Source organism: Nannospalax galili, unplaced genomic scaffold (genome assembly GCF_000622305.1).
Source record: "Nannospalax galili isolate Female #2095 unplaced genomic scaffold, S.galili_v1.0 scaffold542, whole genome shotgun sequence".
NCBI lineage: Eukaryota > Metazoa > Chordata > Mammalia > Rodentia > Spalacidae > Nannospalax > Nannospalax galili.
In genome coordinates, this window is record NW_008349083.1 from 592,243 (window position 1) to 619,897 (window position 27,655).

At 41.1% G+C, this 27,655-nt stretch overlaps 1 protein-coding gene across 3 annotated transcripts in view; it reads left to right on the forward strand.

Moving 5' to 3' along the window:
- The window catches only part of Gadl1 (glutamate decarboxylase like 1), a 172,767-nt gene extending 146,873 nt beyond the window's left edge, over positions 1-25,894 (forward strand). For all 3 annotated transcript variants that reach the window (XM_008846468.3, XM_029570086.1, XM_029570087.1), the window contains exon 14: positions 24,313-25,894. In XM_008846468.3, coding sequence (XP_008844690.1) covers positions 24,313-24,486 — 174 coding nt within the window. In that variant the 3' untranslated portion in view covers positions 24,487-25,894. The remainder of the gene's footprint in view (positions 1-24,312) is intronic.
- Positions 25,895-27,655: the final 1,761 nt, after the last annotated feature.

Genomic DNA, 27,655 nt, shown 5'->3' on the forward strand with positions numbered 1-27,655 from the left:
GAAGGGGTCTGTGTAGGGGAGAATGAAGATTCCTGGCCCAAACAGCACTCTTTGAATGAGGAGTGCCTTAACACTCTTTTGCCCTGTCGTACTCAAACTCATGTTATTTCAGGGGGCTGGAGAGATGATTCAGTGATTAAGAGTGCTTACTGCTCTTGCAGAAGATTCAAATTTGGTTGCCAGAACTCACGTAGGGTAGCTCATAGTGACCTATACCTCCAGCTCTAGGAGATCTGACACCCTCTTCTAACTTCCTCTGGCACTTACACAGATGTGAGATACACTCACACAGACATGCACAAATAAAATAAAAAATAAAGCTTTTTAAAACTCTCATATTGTTTAATTTCTGCACCCCTGCATCACTGACCCTCAAGAACCAAAATACAGCACCAAAACATAGCAGCACATTTACAGAAAATGCTTCTGTTCATGTAATAAATCTAGTTCGTTTATTTCCAGTCATTTCAATGTTTTTTTCCTTGCATCCCCAACTTGGATGTTATTTTTATGTGTTGGCATTCCTAAGTGTAGGAAGTCTGATGAACAGGGATTAGAACCATTCTCAGATGAGGGGAGCATGCCAAGTAAAACAATAAGGCTACTTCCCTCACCAAGTGTCTGCCCACCTCTTTCTCTGTTGCTTGAGGAGATGATCCCCGGGCTGTTTCCTATGTCCCCTACAAAAACCACTGATGGCGAGGGCCTTGAACCTTACTTGTTCTTCATGGTCTTTTAACAAGGAGGTTCTCATATTTGACTTCATATCAGAATCATGGATATTTTGGTAAAAAGAATCCCCAGACCCAAGTTCTTACAGACTGGAGGCTCTCTGAACCTCCAATGGTTGGATCCTCAAATCAGAACTGCCCATGCCAGCTCTGTGTAGCACCAACACCCCTTGTGTACATTCTAGAAAGGCTGTCAGGAGGAGCTGAGGCCTGGCTCCAATGCTGCTGTTCACCCCCACACTGCTGTAAATTAAGATAGATGAGTGTTACATTGCTTTCCAGTTCCATACTTCCTTCCGTTCATGTTTAAGTGCATAAAAGCCCTGTTGCCTTAGCGGGGCTTCACTTAGATACCTGCTTTATTCATTGTGTTTCTGTTGATGTGATAAATACTCTCACCTAAAGCAACTTATAGAAGCAACCACTTATTTTGGCTTATGGTTCCAGAGGGAGAATTCATAATGGTGGGTGAGGCATGGTAGCAGGCTGCTGTAGCAGGAAGCTGAGAGATCATATCTCAGCTACACACAGGAAGCAGAGAGAGCAAAAAGGAAGTGGACAAATGGAGCAAGGTTATAAGACCCCAAAGCCTGCCCCTGGTGATGTATATCCTCCAGTAAGACTCTACATCCTAAATGTTCCAGTACCTCCCCCAAACGATGTCACCAACTGGGGACCAAGTGTTCAAATACATGATGCTATGGGAGGACATTTTATATTCAAACCACAACACCTGCATTGTTAGGTGGCAGTCTCTTCGAGTTTACAGTAAATTGTGCCGAAGACTATGTCCCCATTCCTTTCCAAGCCAACTCTTGAGGGAGATATTCACACCTAAATTGGGGTCTTCTGAGAGATTTGATAACCTGTCAGGTTATCCATGAAAAGGTGTGAGGTTCTTAATGACTTGGGTCATTATTTTGTCCATAAAGGAAAGAAAACATGGGAGGGAGGAAAGTTAGGTATTTTGGGAAGAAAGTATCATGTTGGGCACTTTGTCATAGCAATGGAAAGCTGACTAACACAGGCCCCAAACACATTTAAGCCTGGTTATTTATGAGAGAAGATATTCAACAGAATAGAGAAGCAACATATGAATTCAAGACTTTGGGTAAGAAATTTGAAATTCCTGGTCATTTTAATAAATCACAAAACTGACTTCCCTTTATATGGTGATGCTTCTTAATACAGCAATGAGTGCTTGGGTTTTAGTTTCTAGCCCTTGTCCACAAGTGACTGAGCTGTAATGCAAGATGTTGGAAATTTCACAAACTGGAGTGAAACACACAATTTTTTTCCTGTCTTTTTGAGACAGGGTCTCCCTGTAGCCCCAGCTGTCCTAGAACTCACTATGTAGACCAGGCTGGCCTTGAACTCACAGAGATCCACTTGCCTCTGCCTCCCGAGTGCTGGGACTAAAGGTGTGCACCACCATGCCCTGCCGAAACACAATTTTTAAATATTTAAAATATAAGCCTGCATTAAAAATATAGCATTTCCATGTCAGGCCAATATAATTAGGGATCTAGTTAACTGGCATGTAAACTGTGACGTATATGAAGGTGTATTGTCAAGCCAAGGGCTCAGCAAATGTTGGCTTAGAGAATTCTCTGCTTTGCGTCCTCCTTGACCTCCTTCATTAACTCAGCACCTGTCAAATAGACCTTCGCAGGGACTCAACTGCAAGCGTGGGAGAGTGAGACATAGGAAGATGAAAGGGATTGACATTCCCCCAGCATTTTTCCCTGGCACTTTATATTTCACCTTAATTCCCATAAAAATGTTATGAAGTAGCTTTTATTGTCTGTTTTACGTATGGGAAAGCCAAGCAATTGACTTTGTCCTTCAGGGGCCACTGGGTAGATTTAATGATAAAATAATACGAATGTGGCTGTAGAACAATGCATTAGGCTTGCATTTATGGATGATGTTTTCTGATGCTATTTCAGAGGCCAGCCTGTGGTTCAAGTCTAGCCCATTGCCTGTGTTCACACATTTTAAGTAGAACATGGCCAGGGGCAGGGAGATGGCTCAGTGAGCAAAGACCTTGCCCTGCAAAATCGAGGACTTCGGTTTGGATCCCAGCAGTCATATAAAATCCAGGCATGGTGGTGCATGTCTGTAACTGCAGGACTGGGGAGGAGAGGGTTACAGGTGGATCTCTGGAGCTCATTGGTCAGCCAGTCTTGCTGAAACAGCGAGGCCTGGGTTCAGTCAAAGACTTTGTCTCAAACATAAGGTGGAGAGCAATAGAGGAAGACACCTGAAGTCCACTTCTAGCCTCCACATAGACATACATGGGAGCACATATACACATGCACACATACATACTACATACACACACAACAGAGAGAGAGATGGAGAGAGAGAGAGAGAGAGAGAGAGAGAGAGCCCAGGGTCCAGTGCTTTCTATGATATATGTGCTAATTTGTAGCAGAGACTATGCCTCTTGCAAAACCAAGAATAGACACTATCTGGTTCTAACGTGAGGCTGTCCTCTTATCTACACACACACATGCACACACACACACACACACACACGCACACACACACACACACACACTCACACATCTCATTTCACAAGGGGTATGGCACCTGAGGAACAGCAAGCATGGTTGTCCTCTGGTCTACACATACACATACACATGTACATGTGCATCTACAGAGAGAGAGAGAGAGAGAGAGAGAGAGAGAGAGAGAGAGAGAGAGACAGAGAGACAGAGAAAGAGACAGAGAGAGACAGAGAGAGACAGAGAGAGACAGAGAGAGAGAGACATAGTAATTAGATACAAACTGCTAAACAAGCAGGTGTTCCCTAGGATTCCTATATTGCAAAACTTGACCTACATCTAACCAAATACACATTAGTTTGAGTCAGATGAATTAGCTTCTTCTTTAATGTTCTGTTGCAGCAATAAAACATCTCTCTTCCCCTATCCAAACATCAAGGCGTTTCCCTCTCTCCCTCCCTTCCTCCCTTCCTTCCTTCCTTCGTCCTTCCTTCCTCCTTCCTTCCTTCCTTCCTTCCTCCTTCCTTCCTTCTTTCCTTCTTCCTTCCTTCCTTCCTCCTTCCTTCCTTTCTTCCTTCCTTCGTTCTTTCCTTCCTCTCTCTTTCTTCTTTCTTTTCTTTCTTTCTTTCTTTCTTTCTTTCTTTCTTTCTTTCTCTTTCTTTCTCTCTCTCTCCCTCTTTCTCTCTCTCTCTTTCTTTCCACCTGCTTCTATCTCCCAAATGCTGGCATGAAAGGCATTTTGCACAATGCCCTGAGGGCTAATGAAGCTCAGTTCAGCATCCAGGCAGGTGGGGGAGCTCCTGTCTGGTATATGCCACCCTCGAGACAAGGTAGAAGGAGAAAGAGGCTGGCAGAGACATACGGCATATTTTCCACTTTTTTATTTGAGAATTTCATACATGTGTATAAGGTGTTTTGATCAAATCCCTCCCCATACTCTGTCCTCCAATTTCTGCCTTATCATCCCACCACCACTATTTCCTCCCCACTTCATGTGCTATTTTTCAGATTCACTGAGTCCACTCATGCTGCCTGGATGCGCATGGGTGTAGGAGTATCTACTGGAGCATGAGTAGACTCTCATAACGTCAGTGGCCATACCCAGTAGAAAGAAGATGGATTCTTCTAAAGGTGGGCTGCAGATTGTGTGGGCAAAAATAAAGTCCTCTCTCTTATAGCAAAGATATTTGAACAACAACAAAATCTACCTCTGCCTCTCCAGTGGGTCTCCCATCTGCCAAGCAGGCAACATCCATCCTTCTTCCAATCACTAAGCCAACATGAAGCCCCGAGTTCTTTTGTCTATGTGTATATTTGTGTACATGTGTTCAGCTATGCATACACATAGGTGTGTCTATGTGGAGGTTAAAGGTTCACATGAGACATCATTCCTTAATCGTTTCTTTAAATTTTTAAAGATTTATTTATTTTTGTTTTATGTGTATGCGTGTTTTGCCTGCATGTATGTAAATGCACCATGTGCATGCAGTGCCCACAAAAGCCAGTAAAGGGCTTTGGAGCCCCTGGAACTGGAGTTATAGACAGTTGTTAGCCACAATGTGGGTTCCAGGAACCGAGCCCAGGTCCTTTCCAAGAGCAGCCAGTGCTCTTAACCACTGAACCATCTGTCCAGTCCCTCCAAGTATTTTGAGACAGGGTCTCTCACTGAACTGGGAGCTCACCAATTCCGCTAGGTTGGCTGGTCAGAGAACTCCAAGGACCCTCCTGTCTTCTCCCCAGCGTTGGGATTACAGGTACACTGCCCCACTCAGCTGTCTTATGTAGATGCTGGGTGGGGACGGAGCACAGGTTCATGCTTATGTAGCAAGCACTTTACCCATAGCCATCATCCCAGCCCCAGGCTCAGAGCTCTTACTTTTTCTGTAAGCTCCTGGCTGTTGCACTACTCTGCTGGGAGGGCTGTTGCTGTGTATTTCCTTCCGGCAATGTCGCTTCACCTCATCTTCCATATGTTTCTATTTTCATTTGGAAATGAGCGCCTAGGACTTGATGAATAGTCCACATTGAGGCAAATTAGGTTTAGCCGATGACTCTTCAGTTTATTTCCATCAATAGGCGCTCACTGTTCTGAGACATTTTGGTTATTTCATATATCTGCCTTCTATTTGCCTGGGTTATAAAATAGAAAGTAAAATCACCTAAAAAGTTATCTTGTGATAGAAGTTTCAATTTCCTTTTGAAAGAAAAGCAACCCCTTTGTAAGCCCAAAGATGAAAGTGGCCTGTTAAATGCAGATATTTCTGGCCCTTAGTCCTGGAGGTCAGTCAAGTAGAAGGCGATATTAAAGATGCTCTCCTGAAGTAGGTCAGAACTGTGTTAAAAGATGAGAGGATTATTTCAGGAAGCCCTGCAACAATCCACTTATCCAGGTTGAAACAATTTATGTAGCAGGTTTTTTTTGGGGGGGGGTAGGGGAGCTTCACAACACTGTCAGAGAGATGGATTAGTTAGCCAATGCCGCATACAGCATCACACCCAGGTCCCATTTTTAGTGTCCCATTCAGTAGAAATCCATTATTTTAAAAGCTATGTGAAAAGTGAGCCTTACAAAGCAATTTCATCATTTCTCTACCTATCTCTGAACACGTACTAAGAAATAAAAAATGTAATCCAAAAATTATGTCTCCCACTTTAATGGATCAAGAAAGGACCTTAGAAATTGATTTAAAATATACACATTCAATGACCTTCAAAATTGATATGAAGAAAGAGAGGTCATCCGAGGGTTAAATGCCTGGCTTTTCTTGGGTGTTGTATAAGATTAGTATACATTAGACATTATATAACATATTATAGTACATATTATGTTTATATATTATACATAAACGTTATATAGTATGCATTAAACATCAGTATAAATTAGCATACATTAAGAATGTAAAGGTTCCTTCCTCATTAAACCCATTAACAAATTAGGATCACTTACTTTAATATGGCTCTGGCCAGTATAAAGGTCTAAAAGATATGAACCTTAAACATCTCTTTTAAAAACCTAAGTATGTTCATTTAAGATGATGTGATTGTTTATCTGTAAAACTGAAGGGCAACAAGTAAAAACAACGTTCAGAATTCTACTATAGTCAATGTACAAACTTGATTAACTGAAAAAGTTTTCCTTACCAAAGGAGTAAGAAACCAGGGCCTGGAAATTTGAATTTTCCAACAGAAACTAGCTCTTCAATAAGATTGACTTCATTATAACAATTATATATATATAGTTATATATATCGATCATATACTTATGATCTCCTGACGCTGGAGAGATGGCTCAGCAGTTAAGAGCACCAGCTGCTCTTGCAGAGAACCCAGGTTTGATTCCCAGCATCCACATGGCAGCTAACAACTGTCCATAACTCCAGTTCCAGGGTGCACATGTGGAGATCAGAGGAAAATTTGAAGGAGTTAGTTCTCTCCATCCATCCTGGGGGTTCTAGGGGTCAAACTTAGGTCATCAGGTTTGGCAGCAAGCCCCTTAACCAGTGGAGTCATCTTGCCAGTCCATAACTGTAGCCATTTCAAACAGCCATTTTATTATGCTCATGTGCTGCGTGGGTCAGGAATTCAGAAAAAGCATGAAGGAATAGAATGTCAGAACCCTCATCTAGGAGATTCGCCAAGGCATTGATCTGAATCAATGCCTATGGCTGGAACATTCCGGAAAACTCTTCACTCACAGGTTTGGTGGTTGGTGCTGGCTGGTGCTGGATGTTTGGGCCTGATGCTGAGCATTTCCCTGAGGTCTCTCATGCTGCCTGGGGTTCCTTGCTGTGTGCTGGGACTAGGAGGGCTGGACTTGAACAGGCTCAGCTCTGGTCTTCCTCTCCTGACTGCCTCAGGGCCACACAGTGTCGTTCTCACTACTCACACAGGTATTGAGCTGCCATTGCCCTCCCCCAGTGAAAAAAACTTTGAGAAGCATACAAGGAATTTCAGCAATACTTTTTAAAATATACCATAATTTAAATTTTAAGATCATTTTCCCTGCTTAATAGAATTCTAATTATATTAATGAAAGAACTGTTTTTTTTTAAACTTAAAAGTGCCTGAAGATAACATCTAGGAGATTGCATTGGTGATAATAAACAAACATTTTGAGAGGGCTGGATACTAAAAGAGCTCCTTTCTTACACACTTTAACACTGTGAAACAGTAATAAATAAAACAACTTGGGTTAGTTTGAAAATAGGTTCACCCTAAAGAATAGAGAGCTCATTATATAACATGTTACAGTACATATTATGTGTTCCCAATATACACTGGGGCAGGTGACCTGCATCACTGGTGCAAAAATGACTGGTTAAATGTGGGGTTTCATGTATGTCTCTGACATATGCAAGGTACAAATGACAACTGAAGCTCATTACAATAACAACAAGTATATATATAATAAAATAACTAAGAGTTAAAGTATAGTAATTAAAGATGAAAAGTATAAAACTTTGGGGGGTAGAGAGATAGTTCATCAATTAAGAGCACTAGCTGCTCTTGCAGAGGACCCAGGTTCAATTCCCAGCACCCACATGGTGATTAACAACCATCCATAGCAACCCCAGTTCCAGGAGATCTGACACCCTCTTCTGACTTCCATGCCCTCTTCTGACTTCCATGGGCATTGCATGATACAGGTACACTTACATAAGTGCAGGCAAATACACTCATACACATAAAATAAAAATAATAAAATATTTTTAAAAGAAATGAACAACTATTGATTTAATTTAAGGCATGACTATAAAGTATACACTAGCGTCTAAGTGAATGTACTTGTATGTTTATTATTTGTATAACTATATGTAATCAATAGATTTTGTCATATAAATATTGAAACCATATATGAAATAATTAAAAACAAAGATAAAATCAGATAAACACAGCAAGTCAAAGAGTTCATTTAAAAGCTTTTCACGTTTTTTTATTTGGGCAAGGCATGCGTGGCGGCACATGCCTTTAATGGCAGCTCATGGAAGGTAGAAGCAGGCAGATCTCTGTAAATTTGAGGCCAGTCTGGTCTATGTAGTGAGTTCCAGGCCAGCTGAGGCTCCAGGCTTTCTCAAAAATGTAAATTTTTTTATTATCTTGATTTTATGTATACAAATGTTTTGCTTGCATGTATGTAAGTGCACCATATGAGTGTAATGCCCCTGAAGCCAGAAGAGATTGTCTAATTCCCTGGAACTGGAGCTATGGATGGTTGTTAGCTGCCATGTGGCTGTTTTGAACTCAAGCTAGGTCCTCTAAAAGAGTAGCCAGTGCTCCTAACCACGGAGCAACCAGTGTTATATAGTAATAAAAGATGAAAAGTAAAAAACTTTGGGGGGGTAGAGAGATAGTTCATCAATTAAGAGCACTAGCTGCTCTTGCAGAGGACCCAGGTTCAATTCCCAGCACCCACATGGTGATTAACAACCATCCATAGCAACCCCAGTTCCAGGGGAAACTGTGATTTATTACAGTTATTTAGTTATTTATCTATTTATTTATTTAGTTGTGTGTGTATGTGCGTGTGTGTGTGGGTGCATATGTACCACAGTACATGTGGAGGCCAGAGGATAACTTGCAGAAGAGTTCTTTCTCTCCACGATGTTGGTATTGGGATAGAACTCAGGTCACCAGGCTTGGTTTCAATTGCCTTTACTTGCTAAGCATCTTCCTGGACCAAACGAATGTTCTATCTATCTATCTATCTATCTATCTATCTATCTATCTATCTATCTATCTATCTATCTGTCTGTCTGTCTGTCTGTCTGTCTGTCTTTTTTTTTTTTTGGAGACAGGGTCTCCCTATAGCTCCGGCTGGCCTGGATATCATTATGTAGACCAGGCTGGCTTTGATATCACAGAGATCTGGTTGCCTCTGCCTCTTGAGTGCTAGGATTAAAGATGTGTACCACCACCCGTAGTTCAAATTAATGTTCTTAACAATAAAAGATTCTTTTAAATCAATAAGAAGATGTTGATCATCCCCAAACAGAAATAGGCAAAGAACATGAACAAGCAACATTGTTTTTATGCTTTGAATAATTATTTATTTATTTATTTATTTTTACACCCACATCCCAGATGGCACCCTCCCATAGCCTTCCTCCCCCCACTAGAGCCCTTATACTCTGATATCCCTGCTACTGTCTGCTGTGTCGTCGGCACCCCAGCCATTCCCCACTACAAGCAACATTTTTAAAAGATGATTATTTCAATATCCAATGGATGACTGGAAATATTGGTGCTGTGTAGGAGACAGTACCCAAGTAGTTTTAATTCCCATGAGAGGCAAAAGACTCTCTGACTGGGAAGTGACAGTGCTTTGTGGTATGGCTTCACCAGGACACACAGAAGTTCAGCTATGGGAAGTATCTATTTATCATGATCATTACTGTGCTTAAATTTGACTCTTACGCAAACAAATTCTGGTTCTAACAGAGCAACGTGTTTCTCTAAGACCTCTCACCACTTTCCCAACATGGCAAAGAATTCCAGATATTTAAGACCCACTTTCTCTCCTTAGTCTTGACAAGTAGAAAGAACTTCCTCCCCCAATATCTTCAGGGCTAGTTTCCAGATATTCCAAAATGAAGATTTTTAAAGAACAATGCATACATTGCCAATGTTTCTACATACCAGGCCCTTTTTGTCAAACAGAAACTCACGTAGCACTCCAATATATAAAAAGGGTAAAGAAAGCAGAGATTGGTTAAGGAAAAGAAGGTTCCTGCCTGCTGGGTATGCATGCAAAGGAGAAGAAAGAAGCAAGCCAGAGAGACACCTGCACACCTGCATTGACTGTGGCTCTATCGTAACACCAAGTTATGGTATCAGCCTCTGTGTGCATCAACAGATGCAAGGTTAAAAAATATTATTGTACCATAAAAACGAAATCATGAGGGAAGTTGGGGAGATGGCTTAGTGGTTAAACACTTGTCCCGTAAGGGTGAGAACTTGAGTTCAGATCCTCAGAATCCATGTAAATGCTGGAGTAGGCATGTGTAAATCCAGCCTCAGAAGACAGAGACAAGGGCTCTCCAGAGCAAGCTGGCTAGCCAGACTGTCTACATGAGCCAGCTTTGAGACTGATGCACTTACTTTGCCTCAATGAATACGATGGTGGTGTGATCTAGGATGGCTTATGACATCAACCTTGGGCCTCCATGTGCACGTGCACACACATGCAGTCACAGTCCCCACATACATACGTGTGTCCACACACTTGCAAACATGCATGCACACACTCACACCACACACACATATACACATACAAATGGAAAGAAACAGAAATCATACCATTTTCAAAGAAAATGGCTGGAAATGGAATAAGTTAAGTGAAAAAAGCTAGATGTAGAAAAACTGTATCACATTTTCTCTTATATAGGCAAATGTTCTTTAAAAAAGAAATGACATAAAAGTAGAAAAGATTCTAGTAGGGAAAAGCACCAGAGTTGGGAGGGGTGGCGAGGGCGGGGAGGTAAAGAGAGGTTAGAAGGGGGTGCATTTCTTTGAAGAATACTATATGCATGTGTGAAAGGCCCACTGTGAAATCTATTAATATGTGCAATTTATATGTGTTTAAAATGATAATGAATCATTTAAAAGTAAAAGTAAAACCATGCACATTTTGAAATGTAGTGTTGATTGAGTTCTGTAGGAAAGACTAGATAATAAAGAATTCTCAAATTGTGCAAGCTGCAAATCTAAAGTATTTCTTTCATTACTTAAGTAAACTGGATCTTTGTTTTGTTTAGTACTCACAAAACTTTTATGAGTGTATGTAGGAGGGAGGGAGGGAGGGAGGGAGAGCATACGTGTGTGGGAAATGAGTCTCAATGAGGGATTGTTGGCCGGTGGGCAGGTCTCTGGGAGATGGTCTTAATTGGATTAACTGTTGTGAGAAGATCCAGTCCACTGTGGGCATCATCATTCCCTGGGTTTGGATTATGAATTGTATAAAAAGAAAGACAGTGGACCGAGCATGTGTGCGTTAATTCACTGCTCACTCTCTTGACTGTGGATGTGATGTGACTAGGCGGTTCAAGTTCCTACTATGTTGGCTTCCCTGAAGTGATGGACTGTAACCTAGAATTATGAGCAAAGAAACAAAGAAACAAAAAGCCTTTTTATCTTAAATTGCTTTTGTCAGGGTATTTTGTCACAGCAACAGGAAAACTAGCTATGATGACTTAATGAGCTCAAGGTACATAAAACACATGACTTTGAAAGTTCAGGCTTTGCCTGTGAAGCTGAAACTCCAGGATGCCGAAGGATGCACTGAGGCCGAATGAAGAAGTTCAATGAAACGTATGAAAATGATGCTTCAAATAAAGACATGGGTGAAAAGGGCCCTCTATACACCGTTAAGCAGAGATGCAAAGAAAAGCTAGAGAGCCGGGCAGACATCCTCTGTGTCCAGCTATCTTTGAACAGAGAATTAACACTAGTATTTCATCAAAGACATGGTGAAGAAACAATTTCTATTTCTCTCCTTTTAAAAATATTTTACTTATTATTTTTATTTTATGTGTATGAGTGTATTTTCTGCACGTATGCAAGAGCACCTGTGTCATGCAATGCCGCGGAGGTCAGAAGAGGGCACCAGATCCCCAGAACTGGTGTCATGGATGACTGTTAGCCACCATGTGTATGCTGGGAACTGAACCCAGGCCCTGTGCAAGAGCAGCCAGTGCTTTTAACCACTGTGCCATCTCTCCAGCCTCTCTATCTCTCTTTATTACTAATACTAATAATCAATTTTAAAAACTTTGAACAAGATACAGATGTAGGTGCTTGAATGCAGACTGGTGGATACAGACACCTCGTGAAGATTTCATCCCGATAGGCTTGACACCCAGTGTGTGGCAAGATGTCCCCAGTCAGAGCAGCAGAGCCTCAGGGACTCACTTTCTCTTTGACCTCTAAAATACAGTAATTTTAAAGGGGAGGGGTGGGGTGCTGGAGAGATGACTCAGCAGTTAAGAGCACTGGCTGTTCTTGCAGAGAACTCAGGTTTGATTCCGAGCACCCACACGGCAGCTAACAACTGTCCATAACTCTAGTTCCAGGGGATCCAATGCCCTCTCTGTCCTCCACAGGCACTGTATGCATGTGCTGCACTTACATATATGCAGACAAAATTCTCATACACATAAAACAAAAAAATAAAATAAAATGTTTTAAAATGTTAAAAATGAAAAGCAATAATTCCAGGACTGGGGAGATGCTGCTATTCAAACATGAGAACCTGAGTTCAAATCCCCAAAATGCAAGTCAAAACGATTGGCATAGTGGCCTTGTAATGTGCTTGAAATCCAATGATGGGGAGGCAGAGGCAGCTAGATCTATGGGCTCTCTGACCAGTCTCCTGCTTGCTCAGCTCTAGCACCCTGCATGGGCTGACAGATGTTCATGCACTCACACATACACATACACCTGTGCATGTGTGAACATCCATAAGTGTGCAAGTATGCCTGCGAACACACATAAACCAACAATTCAGAAACTCAGAAGCTATTCCTCTGAACACCAGTAGACAGGTTCAGTACCTTAAAACCATTGCAATGAAAATGGCAAGACTACCTCCATGTTTGTCCCTGAGCCGCCAGGCAGAGACTTTGCATTAAATGCTGCAAAGAACCTGAGGTTGTTGGTAGGGAATAAATCAGTAGGCAGAATCTCAGCGGCTGACTACTTCATACCAGTCATTGGAAAGGGAAAAGATCCTCTAGGAAAGTTACCTTCAGATAATCTGTGATTAAAAAAAGACTCAGCATCTTCATCCTCATTAGCATGGCCCTCAGACTGGGTGTGCAGGTAGGGTTTTGTTTGCTTTTCATACTTCTGGGATTCGGCGACTGAGTATGTTCCTGGTACCGCACGTGAGGTTTGGATACTGCCTTGTGTAGCTAACACTTGGGTCAGTGACCCACTTATTTTAGCAGGCAGTGATGGAGGGAGGAAAGTTCCATGTCCCTGCTAAAATGGCCAAAGGATGCAGAGATATTGGATGGTTATGGAAAGAATCCAGAGAGAAACGATAGATTTTTTTAAAAAAGAGTGCTCTTTAAAATATTTTTATTTTATGTGTTATGTGTGTGTGAGTGTTTAGTCTGTATGTACGTAAGCACATCATATGTGTGCTTGGTGCCCACAGAGTCCAAGAGAGGGTGTCAGATCCCCAGAGACTGGAGTTACAGATGGTTGTTGCCTGGCTTGTGGGTGCTGGGAGCTGAACCTGCGTCCTTGGCAAGGGTAGCCACTGCTCATAACCCCTGAGCCTTCTCTGCAGTCTTTATGGCGTGTGCTCTTCTTTCCTTCTTTCCAGTGGAGTTAGAATCTCTGAGGATGTTAAAAATCTTTGGAAAAACATGAAAATCCTTTTCACAGTTCGGTTTTTCACTTCCTCTACTGACCCATCAATTTAGACATTTCCTCGGGGCCACAGCAAGGTTATTGATGTGTGAGAGAAACAGAAAGGACCTGGGCTGTCAGCGAGATCATGGGATGCTGAAGAGTGGTGCTGAATGATGACATTCTTGACAGTTGAGGTAGCATAATTTTTCTTTGAGCAAGTTTATTCCAAACTTTGTGAGGTGTTTAATATCTCTGATATTGGGGATACTAAATGCAGATAGCAATCCACAGTCTTGAACGCTTTGGCATATTGTGTGTGTGTGTGTGTGTGTGTGTGTGTGCACGTGCGCACATTTAGGCGAGATATCAGATATCTTCCTCTATGACTCCCCACCTTATTTTTGTTGTTGTTGTTTAATTTTCATTTTCTTTTATTTTTGAGAATTTCATATGAGTATGGTCTTCACATTATTTCCATCCCCTCCAGTCCCCCATCAGCTCTTCCCATGTCCGCCCACTCATTTTTAAATATATTTTATTGTTTTTATTTTATATGTATGTGTGTTATGCCTGCGTGTAGGTAAGTGCACCCATGTTGTGCAATGCCCGCGGATGATAGAAGAGGCTGTTGGATCGCCTGGAACTGGAGTTACGGACAGTTGTTAGCTGCCATGTGGGTGCTGGGATTTGAACCCGGGTCTTCTGCAAGAATAGTTAGTGTTCATAACCGCTGAGCCATCTCTCCAGCCCCAGTGCCCACTCATTTTCAATTTCTTGTGTTCTTCTTTATTATTCATATATATACATATACATTTATAAATTTATAACTATACATACACACACATGCAATGTACTGAGTCCATTCATACCTGTGTTCAGGGATGCCCACTTGGGATTAGATAACCTATGAGGGAGCTAGGCCCTGAAGAAAATGGATTCTCCCTCCCTCGGCATCCATTGATTTCCTGTAGCTCTTCACAATGACGTGGAACCCAGTGACATTTCCCCCAAATACTTCTGCATGCCACCTAGTTTTGTCATTATGAAGATCTTGCTTGTTTGTTGTTTTGAGACAAGGTCTCACTATGTAGCCCCAGCTAGCCTGGAACTCACTAAGTACACAAGGTTGGCTTTGATCTGCCTGTCTCTACTTCCCGAGTGTGGGAATTAAAGGTATGAACCACCACATTCAACTCCACCTTATTTTTTGAGTCAAGATCTCTCACTAAACCTGGAACTCACCAATTTGGAAAGACCAACCAACTGGTGAGCTTCAGAGATTCTCTTGTCTCTGCCTCTCCAGTTCCAGGACTGTAAACACACTGCTACGCTTAGTTTTTTACATGGGTGCTGTGGACCGGAACTCAGGTCCTCAAGTGTACACAGAAAGCATTTTACTGACAGCCTCTTGACATGGTTTTGCAAAGCCCAATAAAGCTCATTTCACTCTGGTTAAATGTTTCTGAGACACAACTCATTTTTTAAAACAAAATAGGGATCTCTGAACATAGGCTAAAATGTTGGCCCAAAGCTCCTATTTAGGGGCTGTTAGCTCAGCTGGCTACTGGGACACAATCAGGTATTAAGCTTTGCTTTATAGAGTGTGTAAAATGTTTATTGTGTCCATTCTTCAGCTAAAGCTTTTCGTTCAGTCCGGTTTGTTTTTATGACTGTTCATCTCAGCAGCCACGAATATATGACTGACATTAGGTTTCCTGGAATTGCTGTCACAGTCATTTCTACATTGTAAACACTGCTTGCAAAGCTAACTTCAAGATTCTGAGCTCTTCATTTTGGGGCCTCTCTCACTTCTATTAGAGAAAGCATGAACGGGGCAGTTCTCGTAAATGGAGGCTTGCTTTACTTTGTACATGACTGAATATTCAGATGTACTCTAGGGGTAAATAAGAGTAAAAATTCATAGTTTAAAAGGTGTGTCCAGCAAAAATGTAGCTTATTTCTCTGTGTTCTGTCAAGCTGAATTGATCTCTTAGATGCATATGATTTCATGGGCTACAGATCACCAATTTTACATAAATTTAAGCTTGGGAGACTTATACTGATGCACCTCAACTTTAAATTATGGGGGCAGAGATCTCAAAGCAAGGAAGTTTTGCAAAGTAGTGAGACAAGTATTATACAGATTAAAAAATTAGATAAGTAAGCTATGGCAGAAAATATAGAGAGGGGAAATTGATTCTATAAGCATTCTAAACGAAAATGCTAGTTGGTTTCTGGGGCATGGTTAAGTGATTGACAGAAAAGTTGGCTAACAACTTCTTTGAAGGTCACTGGGTTTTTACATTTCATTTGTGGAAAACCTACAAAAGCAATCTAAGAAGAGGAGGTGTGAAAGAAACCTGTGCCCTCCTCTCTCAAGACGGCATGGCCCCTGCCAGCTTCTATCCCACCACTGCCTCTGTTAACTTCTTAGTAAAAGAACTTCTTATTCAGTGCTTCCCGAACTCATATGAGAAGCATTTGAGCTACCTGATCACCAGACATGGCTATCCATATCCAAATTCAGCTGCTCTGATGAGGGCCTGGATTCAGATCACATGTATCTTCAAGAATGTGTAGGAAACATCAGTATTGTTCCTCATCCTTCTTGGTGTGGTAACAGTGCAAATGACAGTGTACAAAGTAACCACAGAGGGGCTGGAGAGATGGCTCAGCAGTTCAGAGCACTGTCTACTGTTGCAGAGGACCCAGGTTCAGTTCTCAGCACCCACAGGGCATCTAAGAACCGTCCATAACTCCAGCTCCAGGAAATCCAACATCCTCTTCTGACCTCCATGGACCTTGCATGACACAAGTGTACTTACATACATGCGGGCAATACACTCATACACATAAGATAAAAATATAACAACTAAAATACTTTTTAAAAAGTAACAGCAGAAATCTGTAGACAAGCCCTTGAACTTTGGCTACCTAGTTTTTTCATCTACCCAAAGAAATGGTTTCTTTACTCATATAAAATAGTTCTATGGGGCTGGAGAGATGGCTCAGCAGTGAAGAACGTGAGCTGTTCTTGTAGAGGACCTGGGTTTGAATCCCAGCACCCATATGTCAGCTAACAACTGTCTGTAACTCCAGTTCCAGGGGATCTGAAACACTCTTATGACTTCCGTGGACATTGCACCACACAGGTGCACTTACATTCATGCAGGCAATACACTCATACACATAAAAAATAAAAATAATAAATAGTAGCCGGGTGTGGTGGTGCACGCCTTTAATCCTAGCACCTGGGAGGCAGAGGCAGGCAAATCTCTGTGAGTTCAAGGCCAGTCTGGTCTACATAGTGAGTCCCAGGACAGCTGGGGCTACAGGGAGACCCTATCTCAAAAAGACCAAAAAATAAAAAATAAAGAAAGAAAAAGAAAGAAAGAAAATAAAGTAATAATAAATAAATAACATTTTTCTGTATTCTGACAACTTATACATCACAGAACTTTCTGAAAAACTTAGGAAGTCATTCTTGTCCACGGTGAATTTCAGTGGTACAGTTCCCCTCCAAAACACTGCCAAGATAATCAACTGCCTTACTTCATAAAGGAAAAACAAGTTGGCTTTGTTAATGTTGGGAGGAAACTTGGAACCTGAACAGAAGATTTTGTAGCATGAGGTGTGAGATCTAATTTCTAAAACTGCTAATGTGAAAATTCTCTCACGAATATTTAAACACAGTGCGGATGCTTTGGGGTGAACAAAATGAATCAAAAGTCATATTTTTCTTAGCACTTCTGAAAATTCATGTCTTAAGAGATGCTCAAGTATAGCCAGAGAAGACCAGGTAAAAGCAGAAACGAATTAAAAGAAAATTTGAAGAAATAAATAATGCAGTTCCTGTAGTGTGTGCTTAACAGATGCTGAGATCTATGCCCCATCTTTCTATTCACATACATGGTTTTGTGTAGTCCACCAGATAAATAACAGTCCTATAGAGATGATCAGTTCACTGTGAGGGAGGATGCTGAGGATTTAACCCAGTGTGTCCCAACAACTTCCAACACTCCTTTTGTGTGACTTTTCCTATGGAAAAGCCTTTGAAGGGGAAAAATATCGTTTATTATTTTTATTTTATGTGTTACAGTGCCTAAATATATGTCTGTGCATCAATGTGGGTGCAATACCCATGGAGACCAGAGGATGACATCAGATCCTCTGAGATTGGAGTTACAGATAGTTTTTACCCACCATGTGGGTGTTGGAACCAATCCTGGGGCCTCTGAAAGAGCAGCCAGCGCTCTTAAGTACTGAACCATACCCCAGCCCAAGATTTATTTTTATTTTATGTGTGTGAGTGTTTGCCTGCTTGTGTGTATGTGCACCACACATGTGCCTGCTGCCCATGGAAAAGGGTGTCAGATCCCCTGGGATTGGAGATACAGATGGTTGTTACCCACCATGTGGGTGCTGGGAACCAAAGGTCCTCTGATCAACAAGTGCTCAACTGCTGAACCATCTATCCTGGACCACTTTTTAATTTTTTTTTTTTGAAACAGGGTCTCATGTAGCCTAGGCTGGCCTTGAACTCCTGATCCCCTAGCCTCCATCTCCTGAGTGCTGAGATTACAGGTGTGCATTATTATACCCAGGTAAAATATATGTATTCTCTTTAGCTTTAAACATGGACACATTTTCAAAAGGTCATTTTCTGGATGTTACCATTTTACTTTATCAAAGGCTGAGAAGCTGCCAGGTCAGTTGTATATCAAATTGGCTAAGGTTGGCCAGAGTCATTTTATTTTATTCTTGAGTTAAACAACTTTTAAATATCAAATGCTATCATGTTTTGCAGCAATATGACAACAGAATTCCATTGAATTGACTAAATCATTGCTGGAACATAATTTAAGGGGAAAACAGAAATCCTACAGAAACACGTAGATGAAGTTGCTGTGCAACAGGATAGAAATGTCAGGATCTTCTTCCACTTAAGATGCAGAGACCAAGTGCATTGAGGCACAAGAAAAGAATTTGATTTACAATTGAAGAAAAACCAGTGGTAAAAATAATTGAGAGGTGGAAAGCAATGTCAGTCCTGCCAAATTGCTTTCTGCCACACGTGCTCCATTTCCTTATATTTAGTTTGTGCATGTTTTCTTTCCCTTGTGAATATTCCATCCTGCCAGATTAGGGCTGTTTCTCCTCTGTGATCAGCAAAAGAGAATATCCAAATTGTCCAGCATCAGATTATTACCACTGTCTTATAAACAGAAAGATTGTTGATTTTTTTTAAGAACAAAGGTGATAAGCTGTCTGGTAATAAGGCCACTCATTGTAAACACATGGGCTCTTTCAGATTAGTTTTAATTTGTATTTATGGGAATAAGATACAATTGAACACTGAAAATTGCAAAGAACTGGCAAAATATTTGTTAAAAATAATTACTGCTACCATTACAATAATCATTTGTGATGGAGATTTGATGAATGTCAGCCTTGGGGATCCTTATGGCTTTCTAGACCATGTAGAATTTGTAGATATAGGAAACCTTTGCTAGTTGTCTTGTAGTCACTACTTCTAGGAATTAATCTTACAGTTCATGGAGAGGTTAATAAAATCCTTGCTATACTGTCAAATCCTTGCTCAGCTCATTCTCTGAGTCACAGAAAGATCTAGTTATTTCTTTATAATTTCAGAAAACCAAAGACAGGCTTTAACTTAGAAAGTTTGTTTCTCATGTCAGGACTTTTGCTGTAGAAGCACATTTTTGTGCCTTACATAAAGACAAGAATTTAAACCTCCATATTGCCTTTATACTAAAGCATGTGAAAATTTCTCTTGTTTTTATAATGTATGGCATAAGATAATATTTCTGGGACCAGCAAGATGTCTTATTGGTTAAAGGTACTTGCTGCCAAGCACAACAACCTGAGTTCCATCCCTGGAACTCAGAGATGAGAGAACTGACTTCTACAAGCTGTCCTATGACCTCCACATGTGGGCCACCTCATTTACTACTGCCCCCTCCAGATACAAATAAATAGATAAAATGTAAAAAAATTTTAAGGTATTTCTGATTTGCTTACAAACAATGTCAGCCTGACAGATTCATTCTGATAACTGCTTCATTGAGCCTGGAATTGCATCATAAGCTGGAATTAAAATGCTAATGCTTTCCAAAGTTAAAGCATGAAATACTTTTTGTTAAAATTTACTTTGTTATTTTTAGTTATGTGTGTGTGTGTGTATGTGTGTGTGTGTGTGTGTGTGTGTGTGTGTGTGTGTTTGTGTATGTGTACTGAAGCATGCATGTAAAGTCATTGTGTATGTGCATCTGTGTGCAATTCCCACAGAGGTCAGAAGAGGGCATCTGATATCCTGGAGCTGGAGTTGCAGCTCCTGATGTGAGTGCTGGGAACTGAACTTGGATCTTTTGTGAGAGCACTATGTACTTTAATCACTGAGCCATCTTTCCAGCCCCTGAAATACCCCTTTTGAGAGAAAAAGGGAAGTACTGAAAAGTGAGCTAGAATAATGACCTAATTAGGCCCAATTTTAAATTGGCAGAGCCAGAGCTGGTTATGTGCCAGGTAACCAGAGGATGATAGAAATAGATGTGAAGGAAGCTGTAACCTTAAAATTATCAACAGTATCACAAGTTGTAAGTTCTGAGATTGATTGTTTGTGGCTCTCCTTGTCAGACCTTTGGCCCTCATAAGCCGGGTCTTAATATTGCTCATACTGGCCCTGTAGTGGAGTTTTTCCTCACAGCCTCAGTTTACATTTGGGGGGGGCAAATGGCTATTTATTTAAATGAAAAAAAATATGGTTTTATCATGAGCCTCAATTAGACGATGGCTCTGCATTGCCTGGTGACCAAATGGGGAGATTCTAAGACAATGCAATAGCATAAGGTAAACTAGAAGTTGATGTTACATGTGAGAGAACATACCCATATGTGCATCCACATACTCATACATGTGATGTACATGCATCCATATATGTCCACATAGACATAAGAGGCCCCCTACCTAAGTTTGTGGTGATTAATTTGATAAAGCATCTAATCCTAGACAATATCTGATGCATACATTACACAGTATTTTACATCTAATGTTTATATTTTACATTTAAATATTTCCCATTATATTTGTGCAGCTATGAACATAATTTCCTCATCTTTTGATGGAAATGGTATTTTTTGTTTGTTTTGGGCATCAAATGAGGATTTTCAAATGCTCGGGTAAAGCTTCTTTTCTGTGGAGGTCTGATGACTAGACCCCCTTTTTCCTTCTTCTATAATCTGTGCTTCTCAGGGATCATCAGCCACATCCAAGCCAGGAATGGCCATTCATGCCTGTAACCCCAGCTCTGGGGGGTGAGGAGGAAGAGATGGTTGGATCCTGAGAATTCCCTGGCCAGACAGTGTATCCAAAATGGCACTCTTCATGTTCATTAAGAGACCCCATGCCCTAGTTACCTTTAACTGTCAACTCGACATACATAGAGTCACCTGGGAAGGGAGTCTCAACTGAAATGTTGCCTAGGTTCTAATGTCTTGTATGCATGTCTGTGGGGGGTTATCTTGATTGTTATCTTGATTGTTACTTGATGCAAGAGTGTGCAAACTACCATGGACAGCACCATTTCCTGGGCGGTTGTCCTGGGCTATATATAAAAGCTAGCTGAGCAGGAGCTCATGCGCAAGCCAGCAGGCAGTGCTCCTCCATGGGTTCTGCTTGAGTTCCTGCCCTGTCTTCCCTCAATGATGGTCTGTAATCTGTAAGGTGAAATAGACCCTTTTCTCCCCAAAGTTGATTTTGGTGAGAGTGTTTTATCACAGCCACAATAAGAAAACTAGAACACCCTGTTTCAAGAGAATGAGGCAGAAAGCACCAATGGGTGTCCTTCCCTGGTCTCCGTGCATGGTTGTGAGTGCCATCATACACATATACACATGTGCACATACAGGCATATCACACACATGCAGAGAGAAAGAGAGAGAGAGAGAGAGAGAGAGAGAGAGAGAGAGAGAGAGAAACAGGTGATGTGGTGATGCACCATGAAGATCCTGGAGCTTCTTGCCTAATATGCAAGCAATTCAGTCATCATTCTCTTCTCTATAACCTTGGAGTGAGGCCTTGAGAATCTTGCAAATTTTAGGTCCTTCTTGAGCCTTTGAATTTCATTTACTCCCTGAACCTCTGTGTGCTGGATAGCTTTAGTTGTCAACTTGACACACTTGGTAGAGGGAGCCTCGATTGAGGAATTTCCTTCATTGGACTGACCTGTGGCCATGTCTGTGAGGTAGTTTCTTGCTTTTGAGTGATGTGGGTGGTGCCACCCCTGGGAAGGTTGTTCTGTATCATATAAGAAAGCAGGCTGAGCCTGGGCCAGGGGAGCAAGGCAGTAAGCAGCATTCCTCCATGGCCTGTGCTCCAGCTCCTGTCTCCAGGTTCCTGCCCTGAGTTCCTACCTTGGGCTCCCTGATGAACTGCGACCTGGGAAGATGTAAGCTGAATAAACCCTTTCCTCCCCAAGTTGGTATTGGCCAGAGTTTGTGTCACAGCAACCGCAGGCAGATTAGAACACTTTGTAACTTTCATTTAGGTTCTGAGTCTCAAGTGCCTCTTTCCCTCCTCTGGGAGGGAAAACTTTCTGTTAGGAGGAAACAACTATGTGGTACTTAGAATGTGTAAAATAAAAATGAAGCATTTCCATAAATTTATAGTACATATGACTCACCTTATTTCATTCACTGGATTTCTGCCTTCATCTTCTTTTTCTACCTTTCTTCCTTATGCCCATATATTTTCTTTATATAACTTGTTATAGTGTAAGAACCCCTCCCCCATTCTTTTGTTAAGACAGCAAGGTGATTTTGCTGAGTAGTGATTTAGATTTTTCTTTTACCTTTGTTGTAAACAGAATAGTCTATGTTTGTAAGACTTTGGTTCTAAAAATAGCACATATGGAGAGAAAATATTTATTAAAATATTACCCTTGAACATCCCGTGAGCAAGCCCTGTGGCCAAGTTCAACATCTCACATCTCCAGAGCTCTCAAACACCTGAATTTCTCATCATCTTTGGAAAAGATAAAAATTGTGTTGTGTATGAGTTGAAATAGACTAGTCTGTTTTCAGGGAGACATCTGATACAGAATATGTATATTAAAACACTAGAGTGTCTGGGACTGTCATGCTGTGAGGGAAAGATTCGTGGAATTTTGCCTCTCACCTATAGAGTTTAAAAGTACATTCTGCCTGGTGGTATTCACAAATACATTCTTCTGTGGGCAATTTAATTGTCATGTAATTGCACACAGTTTTCCCTGCCATGACCTTGTAGCATGGAACACCCAATCAGGATGTGTGTGTGTGTATGTGTGTGTTGCCGTACATGGGAGACAAAGAAACTGAACTGTAAAGGGAAACAAACAGAGGGTATAAAAGGTTGGGTCTTTGTTCGAGGCTCTGGTTTTGAGAGACTGTGCTGGCATACAAATCAACTGCTTCCTGCTTTAAGTAGCCGTGGGGTCCTGTTTTCTGTTCAGAGAGTCTATAACAATGTGAACACAGATTGGCTTTCCCTTGTGGTTCTTAAATGGACTAATCCCTTCAAACATTGAATATTTTAGAAGCATATGGGCATTTCAGTTATCAGAGCCAATACTCTCATGCCTACTGCAAATATTTATCCTTAAACTTTGGGCTTCCTACTTTTTTTTAAACCTCCTTACTTCTCCCCCCTCTTTTTTTAAACAGGGTGTCATGTATCTCAGACTGGTCTCAAACCCTCTTTGTAGCCAAAGATGATCTTGAACTTTGGACCCTCCTACCTCCACCTCCTGAGTGCTGCGATTGCATGTATGCATCGTCATGTCTAGATCATGTGATGCTGAGTATCAGACTCAGGGCCTTGTACATACTAAGCATGTGGTCTACAGTGGACCATCCCACCTATTTCTCTTAATTTAAAAAAATGGTATATTTGTATTTCACAGATGAGGACCATATCAAACTTTCATTTTTCTCTATATTGTTTACTTTAGACATATATTTGCAAGTTACAAAAATTATAAAATAATATAGGTTCTTCCTCATAAATTAATAATTATTAGTCTTCAAAAGAGAACCTCAAACCTGTCATCCTAGCATTTGGAAATCTGACACAGGAAGACCAGGAGTCCTGGCTAGATAGTGAGATAATGTCTCAAAAAATAAGAGAAAGAACTTTCTCCCGTAATTATATTTGTTTTATTCTGGTAGATACGTGAAGGTTTTTTTTTCCCCATCTGTGATTACTTTTCTTTTGTCATGCTGCCTTAACTGGAGTGTTTTGTAGTTAAGATAAATTCAAGGATGTCATAATGCTTTAACTGAAGTGTTTTATAGCTCAGACAAATTTAAGGATGTGACATTCAATACTTTTCAGTCTGTGAACCCAGAGAACACATCTTTTGACTGCATAATGATTTGTTTGTAAGATCCTAGGCTTGGAGCGAGACTATTGATACCCAGGGATCTTTGTCTCCTCTCCATGCACCTGAGTTTCCTCACCTATAAATGGACATATTGGTAGGATCTTCTCTGTGGTATTTTGAAGATGAACTAATAGGTCTAAACTACTTAACTTAGTATACATGTGCCATAAGTTCTCAGTAAGTTATTATAGGATTCAGATCAGTAGATGGTAGATTAAAATTCAGTTGAAGTGCTTTTATGATTAATTTCACCTGTTTCTCTCTCTTCTTGCAGGTGGCTCCAGCCATTAAGGAAAAGATGATGAAGAAGGGAAGTCTCATGCTGGGCTACCAACCCCACCGGGGGAAGGTCAATTTCTTCCGCCAGGTGGTCATCAGCCCTCAAGTCAGCCGGGAAGATATGGACTTCCTGCTAGATGAGATAGACAGCCTGGGTAGAGACATGTAGCCTTGGCTTTCATCCCCCCAGGGGCACTGATCCTGTCCTGGGAGGTTTCAGAGATTCAGAGCATCTGGAGACATGCTAGGTAAATCACAGCCCTTCTGGTGAGAATTAGGAAATACCCTTGCTCCCCACACAGAAAACTGGAATGCTAATAGTCTCAAGGGCTCTTTTGCCACCTGGTTGCTGCTGTTTCTAGAAAGGAGAAGGTAAAAGTAATTAGGCAAAATTATTTCCACAAAGGTTTTCCTTGGACACTGCCCTGACAAGACTTCAGCCAGTGCCATGTGGATACTGGGTTCCAAGTTTTCATTATTCTTTAAAGAACATATATACACACAGCTTACAGCTTAGAGCAGTAGTTCTCAGCATGGTCCCTGTACCACCAGCATCAGCATCACTGGGGAACTTACTGAAAACATAGATTCTCAAGCTTCACTCCATACCAGCTGAATCAGGAGCTCTGGATCCAGTATCCAGTGTTTCAACAAGCCCTACAGCTGATTCTGTAGCATAGTAAAATCTGAGAAATGTTGGTTTAGGTAAAACCTTTATTGATTGAACAACCAGTCTGATGTTTTGCCTGAAAAAGGATGTCTATCTCAGTAGCCCCTGAGCCAGTCTTTGAACAATAACTACTGTGCTATTTGCAGTACAAATTGTTCAGGGCCTCCAAAGCATGTCAAAGCTATTTTTATAAAAAAAGATAGGCAATGTAGGAAGCTTTCTTTCTAGAGATGCATGTTTCATTTGGGCTGAAGGTTTATTTTTAAGAGTTAAAAGGAATCATTTTCTATTCCAATTTATCTGAGTTAGAGATTAGGATAAAAACAAACACTTTGTAGTATGGCCTTTTGATCAGTGATCCATAGTGCTAATTCATTTCCCAAAATATATTTGGAAACAGACACTGCATGTGTATGTGAGTTTCTATCCCTCTTTTAAGAGTCAGGAGTCCACTTCTCAGTTTGATAACCAGAACGAAGTCCAGGGTTGTACAACATTCCCATCCCAAAACTTTGACATGTCAGGAAGACATTGGTTTGTCTTGGGGAGGATCTAGAACAGAGGCCTTTGTGTGTCAGTCCATCCTCCATTGTTCCAGGGGGTGATGATTGTTAACTCTCTCTCCAATCATGATCTTAGATTTCTAGGGAGATTTTGTTTGACTAAGAAGTGAACAAAATTCAAAGATGAGGGTATAGAATGAAAGCTATGTATTGACAGAGTTGGACAGTCACCATCATTGACTCATGCCATTTATTTACATTTTGAAAAGCAGACATGTACCATTTAGCATTAATTGAATATTTTCATTTTGGTGTGCATGGTTTTTCAATTTGTCCACTCATCATGGAAAATTTTAATGTTTTTTTTCCCCGAATTATTCTCTTCAATTTTTCTGGTGATGGTAGCCGTCTATGTATGCTTGAAATAACTTGGATTTCATAAAATAAAAACCGCTGCCAGTGCTTTGTGTGATTGACTTTTTCTTTTCCTGTCAGTTCCTCTTATTTAGACGATATCAATACATTTCAGAAGTGAGCTGCACTCAGTTGGAATTTTAGTTCAATGATCGAGGAGACTGGAAGTGATCTGTGTTTTAGTTAACACCTAAAACATTGGAAAAGGCTCACAGCAACTTATGGGTTTGTCTGTTTAGTCTTTCTTCTGATAGGCAATTGTGGGAAAGGAAATATCGACACTTCAGTTCCTGCTGTGCCTATGATGAGAGATGGTAGTTTTTTGGTCCCTGGAAAATACAGCTGCTATCAGCTATTTTACAATTCCATTCATTTTTGTTGTTCTGTTTATTTCTTGAAATATTCAGATACCACACCTGATCAGGTATTTGACTCAGTGGCTTTTAAAAACGATCGCTTGAGAGATGAGGGTGAGAGCTCAGTCAGTAAAGTGCCTGCCTCACAAACATGAGGAACTGAGTTCTGATCCCTCAGAACTCACACAGAAAAGCAGCCAGGCATGGTGCTGTGCCTTTGTGATCCCAGTGCTGGGGAAAGAGAGCAAAGCAGAACCTTGAAGCTCACTGACTGGCCAGCCTAGGCTACTTGGCAAATTGTAGGCCGCTGAGAGACCTTGTCTCAAAAATGGACAGTATCTGAAGAAGAATGATACCTGAAGTTGTTCTCTGACCACTACACACATGTACACTGGTGTGCCGTGTATATGTGCAGGTGCACACACAGAAACATTCACACACATGCATGTACACAAAATGCTATTAATAATAATTAAATCAAAGGGAGATACAATTCGATCATTCATTTATTCACTAAACTAGTTACAATGTACCTGTTAGGTTTCAGACAATTATCTAGCTATGGATCTAGGCAATAGACATAATGGGCAAAATTCATCACCTTTTAAACTTTCGTTCTAGAAGAGATAATTAGCAAACAAATAAATAAAAAGTCAAGAGGTGGCAGGACAAGTAGAATTACCCAAAGGTTAAAAACTGTTATTTTAAGCATCCTTTCCCTGTTTGCTTTAAATAAACAGAGTTGTTGGTCTTTGCTGGTTTGATTATTTGACAGTTGTCAGACCCTCTTTTAGTCAGGGTGCCTTGGGGCAGAAAGGTATCTATTAGCTGTCCTTCTCAGTGAAAGCTCATGGCACCCTGGCTGCTTCGACATCTCTACAGACACACTGAAGGAACTACTTGCCAAGCACAAGGGCCACTGCACCTGAATCTGAGGCCGGCCATGACACCTGCTCCTTCAGACCGTGTTCTGGCCACAACTGCTTCAGACAACTAGTATGGGCTGCCATCAAAGGTCTTGGTGAACCACAGGTAACTCTGCTCACCCTGCCTGTGTTCAGCTTCCAGTTTCAGGCCACAAAGATAGCACTCCCCAGTGACCCAACAGAAGCTCATGGCTGTTGTAATGGAAGTCAGTGGTTGCTCTGTGTACAAGGCTTGGGATTGGTGGAACTGGAAGCAGTTGTGATAGGTACAAATTGAAGTCTTATATTTGTATGCCACACTCTCCCCGTGGCTGTTTACTTACTTTTCCAGCTAGCTGGAAACCACACTTCTGTGCTGCTCCTGGTTTTGATATAGGAGGCCCGATAAAAGGTTTTTTCTTGACATTTTTCTTGCCTACCTATGATCTTTATTGTAAGCAGAGTAGCTGAGCTGGTAACACAAAGTGGA